Raw genomic sequence first — 14,600 nt, 5'->3', positions numbered from 1 at the left:
GCACCAGGCGTCGCACCATGCCCGATCCATCCCACAAGAACAAACACACGTCACGGAAACCGACAGCTACCCTATCAAGAAAGAAAGAAAGAAAGGGGAAAAAAAAAGATATCACAAATCTCAAGGTTGCGCAACCGAGCCTCTCCTCCCCTTGCTTGTGACTGTCACTGTGAAATTCCGTGTCTTGTTCGATGCACGTTATGCGAAGGAGGCATGATTTCCCGCTGAAACGTCCAGGGCCCTGTTGGGACGCAAGGCTATAATACTATCCCTCCCGAGGGCTCGGCACAGCCTCGTTTTATTATTCACTTCTCCCTTGTTTCGGGGAGGCGGGTGTGATCCGGATTTCTTCAGGGAGAGGAGACGGACGGTTGCAGATTATACCGAGAAGAAGTGTGTTAGGCTGCGACAGAAACTCACATTCTGGGAAGGATACTGTAGTCTGTAGACTGAGGAGCATTCAAGTAGTACCACCGCTGAACGATATTCCCCCACGCTAATACTAACAGTGGAGTTGTCGACTTTGATGCTGTCACCGTGATGATGGGCTTGGAGAGTGTTTTGGCCAGCAAACTCTGCAGCCAAGGGAAGATTGATTGCAAGAAATGACTGAAATAATATGATTGATGCGCGAAAAAGGGATATCAAACCACGAGTCGTGCTTTTTCCAGCAGCGTCAAACACATGATCGACCACCCAGCCCGCCGTAATTGCCACCGCAACCGAAGACAGGAATAATACAAAGACGGCCACATTATCTCTAGTCTCCATTTCCAAACCCTTTGAGCGGCATTGTTGAGACGTAGATCTGAGTCTGCAATTATTTTAGTCTCAAATAGAAGGGTTTTCCTTTTCCTTTTCGTTCCTTGCTGAGGCGCGTTACGTAGGCGGTACTGTAGAAGATTGGCACCTCGGCATGTTGCATGGCCGCTTCTCGCAAGGTGCGACAATCTTCAATATCGCCTAAAGTGCCGCCGTTGTTACGCGGGCGCAGGGAGAGAGAGAGAGAGAAAACCCGGCCAACGCTAATAATAGGCTCGGAATCTTTGATTGAGATCTGAGCCAAAAAAGATTGAGGAGGAGGGGCATAGTCTTTGGGGTGCAAGAAACTAACACGAGCGGGTTGCTTGTCGAAACAAGTCTGTTCTGCTGGCTCCGGGGACGAAAGACTCCGATGCACGCCGCTCTTGGCTTGCTTAAAGCAGGTAGAACTGCGAATCAAGCCCGGTTGGCTGGATGAGGCACACCAGCCCAATGCTAATGCTGATGACTATCGAATGGCGTTTTTTTCCCGCCATGTATGAAATGCGAAGGATCAGCCTTGGGGCCGGGTTCATGGATCCTTGTAGTGCAAGCGCTGGTTTCCGACTACATTAGTAGGCAGAGGCGGTTTGCCCTGATGCGGACGCATATCGCATTGTCGTCCCCGTCAGTGATGTCGTTGTATACGAAGGAATACGGATCGTCGGTCACGGGCAATCAATCTCGGACCACAGGCACCCGGGCTTGCTTCATCAGACCGCAAAAAGTCAAAGTGGCACCCGCCAGCGTGGACGACGACGATCGCCTGAGGAACCGAGACCGAAGTTTCGAGTTCCTCCAGTATTATTCTGTATCGATTATCGAGCGTCAAAAGAGCAACCTCCTGAACGATCGCCTGCACCCAAAAGGGGGAGCGCCTAAGATGTAATGACGGATATGTATGGACACGCACAACACACAACACCATCTGACGATGCAAAGGACATCCCCATTCCCGAGTGGCGAGAGAGAGAAAGAGAGAGAGATGTTATGCTGCCCATTGTGTAGACACTGCGTGTCAGCCTGCCTTGAGACGGCCCGTGATTGGAGAGAAGAAGGCATCCGCCAAGCGCCCCCCCAAAGCAGCAGCCGGGAGATTGCGATTACCGCAACCGCAAAGGCGGATGGCATCATTCATAACGTCAGATTGGGCACGGCTTCCAGCGTGGTTCCTGATGAGGTCCACTGCTTTTGCTTGTTGCTGCTGTTGCGGGTGAGGGGTAAGACGAGAAGGCGACGTTTGGTCCAATCGATGCCATCGGGTCTTTTTTCCCTACGATTATCAGCAGGGGAGCTATGTAATGAGAGTAGGAGTAGGAGTTCGGAGCAGGAATGGGAGTAGCAGGTGGTAGCATTGCGAGCTCAGCCTGAATGGAAAATGGCCGACTGCCCGTTTGTGTGTACGTACGAGCATGTACGGACACACACACACACAACGGAAGTTGAGCCTCCAAACGTGAAGGATTCGGAACCTTCAAGGATGCAAAAGCCCAGGAGAACCTCGCCATCTCCAACTCGCCAGCCCTACAAGTCCAAGCTCAGCGTGCGAATCTCCCCCCCCAATTCAAGCATCGTCATCACGAGGGCGGCACGTCTGTCTACCACATATCTGTCTGTCTGTCTGTCTGTCTGTCTGTATGAACCATGTAGTAGTGCTGATTCCAATGGGCGTGGGGTGCGTCCGGAGAGCAGTAGTAACTTCATGTACTCGGGGTTTCATCCAACAAGATGCGCGTCCGGGGGCGCGTTTAATTGGGCGCCCCCCCCCGGCATGATGGCGCGCGCGTTGAGAAAGGCATTGGGATTAATTAAATCTCACACACGCACGCGTCCTTTTCTAAAGTCTCGACAAAGATGAGGGTTTTCTTCGGGGGCCATGGCTTCCTCTCGATAACTAAAACATGGCGCGGCAGGCTAAAGAATGACCGATGCCAGCTCGGATGGTCGATCGCTGGACTTGTTGGTGGTGCCGGTCCTGTTTTCCCTTCCTGGGAAGCAACATTTCGTGACGAGGCTCGTTTCTCGCCTTTTTCTGCGTGGCAGCCGGGTTTGTTGTGGATCGGAGTGTAAGCGAGTTCTGTAGAATGCCGTTTTATCATGACCTGTACGAAGCAGTAGTACTACTGCTCGTATGTGTGTATGTCTGATGTCGAAGGCCAGAGACGAGAATCAATAGGCGAGAGGACGAATGCTCGCGCCGGTTTGGGCACCTTGTTGTGCATCGTCGGATGTACTACGTCTATGCAGCTGGGCGCAATGGATCTCATCTTAGCCAGCGCAAATTGTCATCTTGCTTCATGTTTGCTCCCTTCAATCCCTCCAGTGAGAAACGTTTTGGTCGGCTGCACTGCATCGAGTATTGCCTTTTGCCTCTCTGCAGGGATGACGCGCGGTACGAGTAGTACTACAAGTATTTACAGAGTACGATTCCTGTCGTAGATAGACTAGTAATATGGCTTGTGCTTGGAATGGCAAGCAGACAGTCCCCAAAGTCGAAAAATCACTCCCGTGCCTGAACAAACTTTTGAGATTGAGGGATGCCTATATTACCCCGTAGTCGCAGTAACCCTTGGATTTCCTCATTCGCTTTCGAGACAACCCTTTTGTGTCAGATGCTTGCCGTGGCACTGGACCGTGATTCTTCAGGATCACTTCTCCTCCCAAAGGTCTCAGACCATCCAAGCTTCGTCAGAAAAAGGCCCAGCAAGCATGGGTATCCCGTCTCTTTTAACTTCAGAAGCTCAGACGAGGCGCCCTGTCCCACAAGTTTCCGCGAGTTTCAACCACAATCCTCTATGCTTTGTACCTGTACGGGGAATAGCCCTCGTAAGGAAACTGGTCGTACAATGACTGTACTGTATGTCGAAGTAGTAATAATCCCAATATTGGATGATCTGGCGATGCATGTTCTAATTCGGCCTGATTGGCATCACTTTGTCCCCCGTTGACACATGCGAATAAGCTGAGGGGCGTTTGCTCGCATCTCAATACAGCAGACAATTCTTGTATCCTGTAGTATGTATTGCTATCATCACTCCTGCTTTCTCCGTACTTGGCCCGAGTAAGGCAAACCGTTCATGCACGGTGTTTGCATCCGCGGGGGAGATGGAAGGCCATCATTCTTGGGCTCTGGCATGCTCGTTGGCTGGGTGCGGGGTGGTGTTCTAGCAGGAGATCAAACTTCAAGAACCTGGGCCACCCAGTCTCGACTGGTATCAAGACGTTTCTGACCAACTACAGCATGGGACGATTTCATTCGGGCGCAAATGAACCCCTAACGTTGTGAGAGCGGTGTTTGTATGTACTTGCCACCGACTAGGTCAAGATGCAAACAAATCACCAACTCCTGTCAGTATGTATCTGTTCCTTGGTGTGAGCCAAGGACCCTGGACCCAAATCCCATGCAATGCCGTTCACGGTCCAGCAAACTCTCCTGCCATACAGCTTTAGATTCACTGCAAGTTGTTGGTAAAGAACGGATTCTCTTCATGAAGCTACAGATACAGGTACCAGTACCTTACAGGTCTGCGGGCGTTGGTAGCGCTCCACACTCCCACAAGCGCGCACATATAATGGGGGGGAAGCAAACAAGCGTCAGGAACCTGGGGTATCTTGGCTTTGACAAACATGCTCTGTAGCAAAACTCTAATGTTAGTGCCTCTGCCTTGGAACGTGAGATATTTCGACCGCTTCAACTGTGATGGCGAGGGGCGGAAAAACTTGTAGGTGCCATGTGTCCCTTGCCAGTAGTAGCGCCGTTGTTGGCAACTCTTCTGGAAAAGAAAGCAATCAAGACCGACTCGGAAGTGATATGTACTGTATGTATACTCGGTATGATTGGTGGCATGCCGAGAGAGTCTATCATCGACGACTGTTGGCTCAAATGTGTCGATTGGAGGTCTTGTTCAGCCTCAGTTTTACACATATACTACCTATGTACTATATATATATATACTCAGCAGATGACCCGAACGCAGCATGTAGGACCGCATACAAGCTGATGAGATCCTATCACACCAAAACAAGCAGGAGAGTCGTCCTCCCTTTTCGATATTGTCTGACAAAAACCCCAAGCACCAACCAGAGGCGCGGGATGCAAAGTGACCAGCTCAAAATGCAACAGCACGGCCCCCAAGAGGCAGCCCTTTTCCCACACACACGCACACACACACAACAAGCCACAAGCAGCCCGGCAGGCCGGATTGATTGGACTGGTGTGAGGAGAACCAACACTTCGTGCTCATGACATGCATGCATCAAGATGGATTTTCCCGCCCAAAAAAAGTCGTGCAGAAGAGAAGCGCGTCTGGACGGGTTGATTGGCTGGAGACACGAGAGAGAGAGAGGGAAAAGAGCGGCGGGCCCTCCTTGAAAGTGTGGCGGGGCCCTTCCGTCAAGGCGTTCAGTTCGTTCTCAGCGCCGGGCTGCAGCCACTGCTCAACTACAGATTGCGCCGTCGTGGCCTTTTCTACTGATTGATGAGGGGGATTGATTTCGAGGCAGCGGATGGGCTTGTGCTGATACTGTGGGCATGCCGAGTTGGAGATGGGGGGTTTGGCGCTATGGGTGAGGATACGGGGCATATAAGCCGAAATGTCGCGATAATAGCGGTTGACGCTATTTCCAGTAGCATCAAACTGAGAAATATGGGCAGACAGCTTGAGATGTCAAGGCGACACACGCTGCCTGGGAGTATTACATGTACTGTAGTATCGCAGCTTGGGGGATGATTTTGGAGGTCATCTGTAAGACGCGGAGAGGATGATAATCCTCAGACCTGCATGCAGAGACGTCGAGGCGAAAAGCGCGGTCAAGAGACATTGAAAAAAAACCCCATGCCGAACGTCCAGGCAGCATCTCCGCAATCTGTTCTCAAAGTGGCATCCGCCGACTGCACGTCTGCTGCAGCTCGTTGCCTCTTCTGTGAACACATGCCTTTCTTCTTCCAACTATGTACATAACCCGTCTTACCTTACCTTATCCAAGATGCGATGCGCCCTCGTGCCACGCAGAGAGATCCAGGCACAAACCGCCCATCTTTTCTGCCGCCAAACATTGCGCGAAACGAACGTCGGTAAACCATTGGTTCGGTGCGAGCAGCGCGGCGCGCGTCTCGTTCCCATTTCTTTTGGTGTTGACGCATCAGGGTTTCCCGCTCGGCGCGGCGGGATTGACAAGGGCGGTTCTTCTTTTCGTATGGGGGAGCGTCGTTTCCAGTGGACGTTCCAGCATAAGCGACGGCTGTTGGTGATATGACTGTTTCTGGGCACGTTTGGTCGGTGTGCCAAAGGGTTGATCTTTTTTGCGTTTGCTTGGTGTTGGGAGCTTTGATTTTGGACACGTGCAGAGGTTGTTCTACTTATACTTGGCAACTTTATACCTGGGTATTGAACGAAGAATCATCGCTGTCTTTCAATGTCAGAATTTAGGCATCTCGAACTGAAAGAGGAGAGTGCCGATCCACTCCTCGAAAAGTAGTAGATGCATCCTCCACCTCGATCCAGCAAAAGTCAAATTCTCGTCACAAGATAATCGTCAATAATAAGCTTTCCGATATCTTCTCCTGCAGGTGCCTGGACTAGTACTTGTAGTAGATGGTGTTTACCGTTTGAGAGGCCGGTCGGCTCAGAGGATGGAGCAGCGGCTGGCACAAGCTCTGGCTTGTCACGCAACGCACGCGCAATGATGAGAGAAACCGGCACGGGGGTAGTCGTATTATCTGCCCGGCGAACAGAGAGGCCCGATTCGGGACCCGGAAAAAACAAACAAACAAAGCGATGGGCCTGAACACTTTTGTTGCAAATAACATCAACAAGACAGCAAGCTCCCTGGCATCAACATCACCGACCCACGCTTTCAGCTGAAGTCTTGATGGTGGCAGTAATCCGCAGCGAGGCCCCTTCGGCGGCCGCTTCACCGTCTGAAAAAAACGATTGAAAGAAGCTCAAAAAAGTCATGACGATATCGTACATTGGCGTGGGTGCCGATTGCATCTGCTTTTGGGCGGTGCTCAAGCCACAGTTGGAGCCAATATCTGCTGGAATATGCCTGGATAGGTTGATAGGCAGTAATTAATGTATGCATATGCATGAGGCACTACTCCGCATTAGAAGCAGACAGGGGGGGGGGGGGACTGCTTATCCGAGGAGTTGTTGTACTTGTACATGTCCAGAGGTACAGATTGATGGCCAACTTGAGATGCTTTTTAACGTTGAAGCTATTAGTATCGTACCTACTGGTGGTGTTTGTTGCAATTTCGTTGATCTCGTCATGTGTCGGCGGATAGGAGGCCAGGCACGGATGGAGTATGTGACTCTGCAAAACGGGATTCAAGAATCGGAAAAAGCAACAATCGCCATCACCAACGCCAGCCCGCTCCGTCGCCGAAATCCAGGCCGAATCCCTGCCTTGCGTGGGAACTCCAAAATGCCACCTAGAGAGGGAGCCGTGGGGAGAAAAGGGGGCTGTTCCGGGCAAATCTCAGCGTGCGAATGAGAAGGGCTTGGTGGTCGGTCCAGGTATTATTACCTTCAATCTTCCAACCTGCAGCAAACTCCAGTGTAATACCACAGCCCTCGTCAGCAGCGACACCGCCTTTGTCAGGAAGCACCTCCACGCACACACGCACGCACGTTTGATGGGAGGGCCATCAAATCAAACCAAACGACTGCAGAAGAAATTGAGAAAGCGGCGCAGCGAAGGGGGGAGCATGTAGTTGTACATACTATCTGCTGCCGCACGAGCGAATGATGATCTTGAAGTGCCTTGAGTGAAGCCCGATGTAGGGAGTAGTGAGTGTGTCGGTAGGTAGGAGGAGACCCTGTCTCGTTTGGCGTTGTGTTGGAGTCGCCTTGCCTTGCCTCGCCGACGCCTTCTTTTCGGCCTGATCCCTCGACGTAGAGATGCACAGCTCGCTATGTAGATGCGGTACTATTTTGTGCGGATTCCGGAGTTTTATTGTGAGTTTGTGCGCGTCTATTTTGTCTCCTCGCCTCGCCCGGCCTCGCAAACACGACCTTGACGCACACACGCCACGCACACGTCCCCCGTACCGCATCCACGGGATACGGATACAACACGCATCGCATCGCCGCGCAGCGCATGGCAGCGCATCTAGGCCGCGGTCTAGCGACTTCAAGTAAGTTAAGTTGTTATGTAAACAATTGCCCTACAGCACTGTACAGTAGGTAGTTGTACGAGACCAGATCCTGTGGGAAAAGCCTCCTCCTCCGCCGTCGTTGACAAACAAACGGCCACCCCCTCCCTTCCCTTCAAACCACCACTGACCACCTCGCCATATTGCCGTGCTGATACTTTCCGCCATGCACGGGGGAGCCTGCCCATCTCGAGATTTGATTGAGCGCCTCTTCGCCCTCTCAGCCAGCTCGCACGCCCCCCTTCTGGCCCTCGGCGGCCCTGTTGCTCACTCCCCCCTGTAGCCGTCCCAGCCCACACACTTCGCGGTGCGCAGGGAAGCCCAGAGGAAAAGCAGGAAAAGGCCGCCAAAAGTAAAAAAGAGACTGCGCTGGGGGCCGCCGGCTGGGGCTCTGGAACCGCTGAACCACTGAGAAGATTGAAGGCCAGGACCAGGCTCCATGGATGGCTTGATGCTCCCATGCCATGTCCCTTGTTCCATGTCCCATGTCCGGGTTCCATCTTTTGCTGCTCCATGCTCTTTCCGACTCCCAGGCCTGCTCCCACAGGCTGCTCCACGCTGCGGGCTGCTGGTACCTTACGTACGACCCTGCCGTACCCGGTACGGAGCTCAGGCGCAGCGGCAGACGGCACAGCTGGTAAAGGATACCTTGGCTGGGGACCGGAGGAACACGCACCTCTCAAAGTACCGCGACCGACAGGGGGGGCTGCAGTGCTAGCAGCGCGGTACCTGTCGCACGGGGCAGGTACCTGCACCGGCTCGTGTACACAGTACCGCTCAGCTCGTACCCTCACCCGCTGCGCTGCACTCGCTCCAGTGCTGTGCTAAGGTAGAGCTGTGCTGAGCTGTGCTGAGCGGCGCTGTGCCAGAGCCCGCCCAGAGCCCCGAGAGAGCGCCCTGTCCAGTTAAAACTACCGCCCGGCCTGTCCTCGCCCTCTCCTTCCATCCTCTCCTACCTCTTATCCCACCTCTCTTCCTCTTCCTCTTCCTCCCCTCTCTCTCCCCCATCCACTCATTCCCTCATCCATTCCACCGCTTCCTCTGCCGACCCCTAGACACGGTCGCAATTGGAGTTTTGGCCTTGGACCGAGGAGAATCGAATCCCCCCCCGACCGGCTGCCGCTTGAAGAACCAGCGCTCCCCCTTCTTCTACGGCCCTCTTATAAAGCGACCAAGGAGAAGCTCCGAGACGGATAAAAGAGAGAGGAGAGGAATAAAAGTGAATCAAGGACTGGTATTTCTCTGTTTTATTCACTGGTATTCTTTTATTCTTTCTTGCCCTCCTCGTTGTCTTCTCTTTTTTTCCCCTCGATCTTCTTTCTTCGCCCGGCCCCCTTCGAGTAGCCAGAATTCCTTACCTCTAGCGACAAGGAATTTCCTCCAGCACTTTGGCTCGCCAACCGCTTCTTTTCTCGCCCTTTTTCGTTCTCCGGCCACCCACGAGACGATAGACCGAGAAGGATAGACGACGAAGAAAGGAAAAAGAAGGAGAAAAAAATTTCATCTTTCCGAGACTGCCAATCGTAGACAGGCTTCAATCGCTTTGTCTCGATCCAATTCACCAAAAGGCTCCAGTTTCGTCTCCAAATCGGCAGGATTTTGAGGTGCTTGTGTGGACCTGACCTTCAGTTCCTCCTCACCTTTTTTTTTCTCGCCAGCTTCCCGCTTAAAGAGTCAGCCTCTTGACCTTTCCGCTCACCTCGTATGATTTAATCGCTTCTTCCCACCGCCTTTCGGTGCCCTCCAGGTTCAAGGTGTTCAAGTGTGACAACAGGTAGGACCAAGCTCTTTTTCCTATCTCCTGCTTATCCATCTCCATTTCTCCATCTCCATCTCCTTTCCCTGCCATCTTCCCCCCTTCATTCTCCTCCCACCAGGCTCTCGAGATTCGCCAGTGTCGGCAGCATAATCTAATCTTTTGATGTGCGCTCCCTTGACAGCTGCATACCCGAGCCCGCTCTCCGCATTCTCAGCAGATCTCCACAGCTGCGCTCGACCACCTGCCTCTCATTCGGTGCATTGCTCTGCGGGAGACGTTAACTCGTTGATCCCGCCAATTGCCCGAGGTGTCTCATTGACCATCCTGTCCCTTGTGTCCTCGTACGTGGCGGTAAGAGACCTTTTCTCTCCCCCCTGCTCGGTCCATCGCACCCTCGTGCCAATCCACCGTGCGCTTCCATGCCAGCCAACCCCCTCCATTGAGTAAAGGGAGCGAATCGGGTGGGCTCTGCCAAAGCCCAGCTCAGGGGAAAGCTCTCTTGCGACGCATCATTTTCCGCCTCCATGTCTTGGCCCTCTCTCTCTCCCCAGATCGCATTTCCATATCGGGCTTTTCTTTCTTCCTCTTTCTATTGGCACACATGAGACTAACGCCTTTGATTTTTTCCTATTAGAAGCAGTCGATTCGGTCCCCTTGGTCTTCCTTGAACGGCCCCCCTTTTCCCGCGGTCCCTTTCGCATTTTCGATTGAATATTCAGTCTACATGCTCCCGGTTTTCTTCCCAGCCACAGTCACTCTTTTCCATTAGTTTTTTCACCACGCTCCTTAATATCTTAATACTTTAATTCCTAGGGTGGTATTCACTCCTTGATACACCCAAGGCTCGCTCTTTTTTTCAATAGTCTCTCCCACCGAAAGCTTCCTGGAGAACTTGCCGTCACTCTTTTTAGACATATAACACCGCCGAAAAAACTAATTATTCAACAACACCTGTTTCGCCAACTTCGTCCGACATCATGGCCTACGCTCAGCCTGACGAACACTTCTTCATCGAGACCGATGAGCCCCAGTCCAGTACTCGAGCCCGGGAGACCGCCAAGATGCTCGCGCGCAGCCGACAAGAGACCATTGCCTGCGAGCTCTCTCGTCTTGCCGGCGAGGAGTATCTGGGAGACATCATGAAGCATATGCGACACATGGAGGCATGTTGACCTCCACGGCTCAGGATGACCTGGCATTGGATTGTCCCTCCTTTTTTTCGTTGTCCAACTGTGCTAACCTCCGAGTAGGACGAGACTCTTCCTGATGCCAACCTCATCGATATGCAACGTGAGATCCAATGGTTTATGCGCCCGTACCTCATCGACTTCCTCATCGAGGCCCACGCCGCCTTCGCCCTGCTGCCCGAGACGCTGTTCCTCACCGTCAACCTGCTGGACCGGTACTGCTCACGCCGTGTGGTGTACAAGCAGCACTACCAGCTCGTCGGCTGTGCCGCTCTTCTCATCGCGGCCAAGTACGGCGACAAGAAGGACCGTGTGCCCCAAATTCATGAACTCAACAACATGTGCTGCGGCCTGTACGACGCCGGCATGTTCACTCAGATGGAGATGCACGTCCTCAACACCCTGGAATGGACCATTGGCCACCCGACTGTCGACTTCTTCACCCAGCTCATGGCTGCCGAGGAGCAGGACGACAAGGAGGTGGAGCACATGGCCGCCTACCTCTGCGAGATTGCCCTGTACCACCGCGATTTTGTTTCCACCAAGTCCTCCATCATGGCTCGCTCCTCATTAGCCTTGGCCAGAGCCATTCTGGGAAGGCCCGAGATCAATGACGGCGACTGGGACCACACCGAGAACCTGACGCTCTTGACCCTTTCTCAGCACCTCAACCAGCCCTCGCCGACCCTGGCCCGCAAGTACTCGTCATCGTCACTGTCCAAGGTGTCCCAGAAGCTGGCCGACTTCATGGCCGAGCAGGCCGCGATGGCAAGGCTCCAGGCCAACCCCCAGTCGCCCCCTGCCGAGCCTGTGTCAAGACACTCCGACATCTATAGCACCCCCCAGAAGGGCCACGGCGCTGCCACCGGGTTCGACGGCTACCTCACGCCTCCCATCACCCCCGACAACGCCTACGGAAACACGGCAAAGGTGGACTCGTACCACCAGCTGCCGCCCCGATGTCCAGTCACGCCAACTCCCCAGAGCCATCCTTCTTCATATCCCCAACACGTGCAGCAGTACGCTGCCTTTGTGAACCAGCACGGAATCCACCAACAATAGGAGACTTGGTGGCACATACGTTTGGCATAGGTCGATTAATTCAGTACACGCTTCTTCTCCCTTTTGTCCGCATTCACTTGCGGATGAAAGGGACATTCATGTTTCAAACTTCGAGGTCATGGCTTTGGACTCTCAGTCTTCCAAGCAACCACATTCAAACCTGATGGTCACTCTCAGAATGATCTGTCTCATATCTACGTCATGGCATTTAGCGATTGATTTTTAATTCCAATTTTTTTCTCCAATTCTTCTTCGTTCAAATTTTCGTCTTCGCAGTCAAATCTTTCAGCAAGTCTCTTATGGCACCAAAAAAATGGAACGCGGATCATACCCAATTTTCCTCGAATCGTTTTTTATTTAACATGTTTTTTTGTTATTTTTCAGCTTCTGCGCTTCTGGGCACTTTGCGTGGTTTCCACGGGTATGGAGCACGCCTACATGTTATCCAGGAGTTGCGCGGCCCCCGATCAAAAGGGAGCTCTACGTTGCGGTGGATATAGTATTTGAGGGGGGATAGAGGAGTTGAAGGGGGGAATCGTCCAGCTTTGAGAACGGGGAAGAACGGGGACTCTTCAGAATGCACAGTGGCCCCCAGGAGAAGGAAGAAGAAGAAAAAAACGTCTCAAGGATACCACGGAGCGGCGCGGTGGAAAGCAGGTGCAAGAAGCAGCCGGAAGTTCTTTTTTTCTCCTTTTTTCTTTTCTTTTTTTCAACCATCTTTTTTTTCTCGACTTTCGAAGCTAATCTCTACTCGGCACACGGGAGGAAGAACATGGGCTTTGTTGCATGGCAAGGCCGTTGGGGTATAATTCCCGAAAAAAGCAGATTGGAAAGGCGGCGGACGGATTTGATACCCATCGCTCTCTTCCGGAATGAAGGGATTTGGACAAAAGGTGCTGTTGCCGCCTGTTGGTCGGTCGAAGGAGCGGCATTGGATGCGCGCATGGTGATGCATGCATGCATGGGCTGCCGCCCGGTTATCAGCCTCCTCCTCGGCCTGTACATATAAAGGTAGTGCGAGCAGGGCACAAAAGAGAAAGAAAGAAAGAACAAAAAAAAAGAAGTAAAGGTTCATTGAACAAGAAGCAAGTGCGTGTGCTTTGAAGTGGCTCTGGACGGGTTTGGTAGAACGAGGCCCTGTCGTGTTCCATCTTGTATGTAACGTGGTAATAACAGCTAGTTGTATGGGAATGTTTCGCGCCTGCAGCTGGCGAGCGATGACGGCAAGAACTTGGCCTTGTTCCTTGTAACTGTTGGATGACGCTGGTGATGAACTTGAGTATACGTGAGGCCCTTGGCGATGGTTTGCTGTTGCTCCATCTCTTTGATTTTGCCTACGTATGTCCTTTTTAGTGTAATTACCTACTGGCTTGGTTACTACAGGTGAGATTTTACTCTAGAGGTAACTACAGAGGTAGTGTGAGTGGTATTGCATACGACGTGACTAGTATATACGAAGGACCTTTTTAATCTCGGCGATTTTGGGGGCATCTTTTGACTGTTGGAGCTTGTTTTTTCGTGGGAACAAGTTTAATGAGGCTTTCTTCTTTCTGGACCCTTTTCATGCTGGAGATGTTGGTTATGACTGAGCTACGGTAGGCTATAAGCAGGAGGGGGGGATGTATGTAGTGGGAAAGGAAGGAAGTTGAAGGGTGGGATGTTGGGAGTGAGGGTTGAGAATGATTTGATCTGTTGGTGCACAGACGGCGGGGGGACCTGATGCCATGGAGGATGGGGGGGACCCTGCATGATTGTAAGTTTGGGGATGGGGGGGGGGGGGAAACAAAGAAACTGTATGAAGCATGTGGTGAGGTTTTGGCGAGGTTGGTATGTCTGGTCTTTTGTTGAAAGGGGGGACGTCGCGGAAAAGGAAGAAAGGGAGAGGGATGGGGGATTGGGATTGGGCTTGAGCGAGAGGTTGGGGGGGCGTTGGACGACGAAGGGGGGGAGGGGAACACAGACCAACCACCAAAAGCCGGTACGATAAGATTGATGGAAACAGTCAAAGAGATGGACGTACACTTTTGCCAAAGAGTTTTGTAGTGCTACTGTGATGATGGAGGAGGAAGAACAGAAAAGCAGGTGGTTTGACTTTGAAAAAAGGGGGCATCATGTGATTTGACGTGAAACGAGACGGAACGAAACGGAACGAAACGAGGTTTTGGTTTCTGGGGGAGCAGCTGTAAGGCGGGGGGAGATTTAAGAGGTGGAGAGGGTACTATGTAATTCTTTCGATTTGGAAAAACATGCTTTGATGTTTGCGATGATAAAGGGGCGAGATATGTGACTATGTGGGGGATTGTAGGCAAAGGGGGGGGGGGATGTATGTTTGCTCTGGTGGGTTGAGTAATGGGATCCGTGCCTTTTTTGATTCTTTCCTTTGTTGTGGTTTGACGAGAGAAAGGGTTGAGTGGCGGATGGTGAGTTTCTTTGTGTGACAGGGGGGGTCTTTGGCTGTGCGTATTCACGGGGTTGGATTTGGGTTCGAGCGGCTGGTTGAGGGATGATTGGCTTTGGGATGGGGGTTTGATTGCTGGCTGCCGTGGTGTTGCCTGCTTTGTTCTTTTCGAGGTTTGGATCACCCTGGAGATGAACGCGAGGTAGGTGGTATATGTATGAATTGGAGGCTGGACCA

General features: G+C 52.3%; 2 protein-coding genes across 2 annotated transcripts; one reads left to right on the top strand and one right to left on the bottom strand.

The window, feature by feature from the left end:
* Positions 1-8,028: 8,028 nt before the first annotated feature.
* Positions 8,029-8,579, bottom strand: BBK36DRAFT_169140 (hypothetical protein; the record flags this gene model as incomplete). The annotated part of the gene is given in 4 exon segments (XM_024897819.1): positions 8,029-8,061; positions 8,096-8,210; positions 8,224-8,545; positions 8,562-8,579. A coding segment is annotated over 1 exon segment (183 nt), but the record flags the coding sequence as incomplete, so codon positions are not given.
* Positions 8,580-10,678: 2,099 nt separating this feature from the next.
* On the top strand, positions 10,679-11,965 carry BBK36DRAFT_1203289 (hypothetical protein; the record flags this gene model as incomplete). Its single annotated transcript, XM_024897262.1, has 2 exons — positions 10,679-10,879; positions 10,967-11,965. Exons 1-2 carry the CDS (start codon positions 10,694-10,696, stop codon positions 11,963-11,965), a joined length of 1,185 nt encoding a protein of 394 aa, XP_024749295.1. The 5' UTR covers positions 10,679-10,693.
* Between the last annotated feature and the right edge of the window lie 2,635 nt (positions 11,966-14,600).

Source organism: Trichoderma citrinoviride, assembly GCF_003025115.1.
Source record: "Trichoderma citrinoviride strain TUCIM 6016 unplaced genomic scaffold BBK36scaffold_8, whole genome shotgun sequence".
In the NCBI taxonomy this organism is placed as follows: Eukaryota; Fungi; Ascomycota; class Sordariomycetes; order Hypocreales; family Hypocreaceae; genus Trichoderma; species Trichoderma citrinoviride.
Note: the sequence above shows the minus strand (reverse complement) of the source record. Positions and strands in the feature narration are given on the sequence as shown.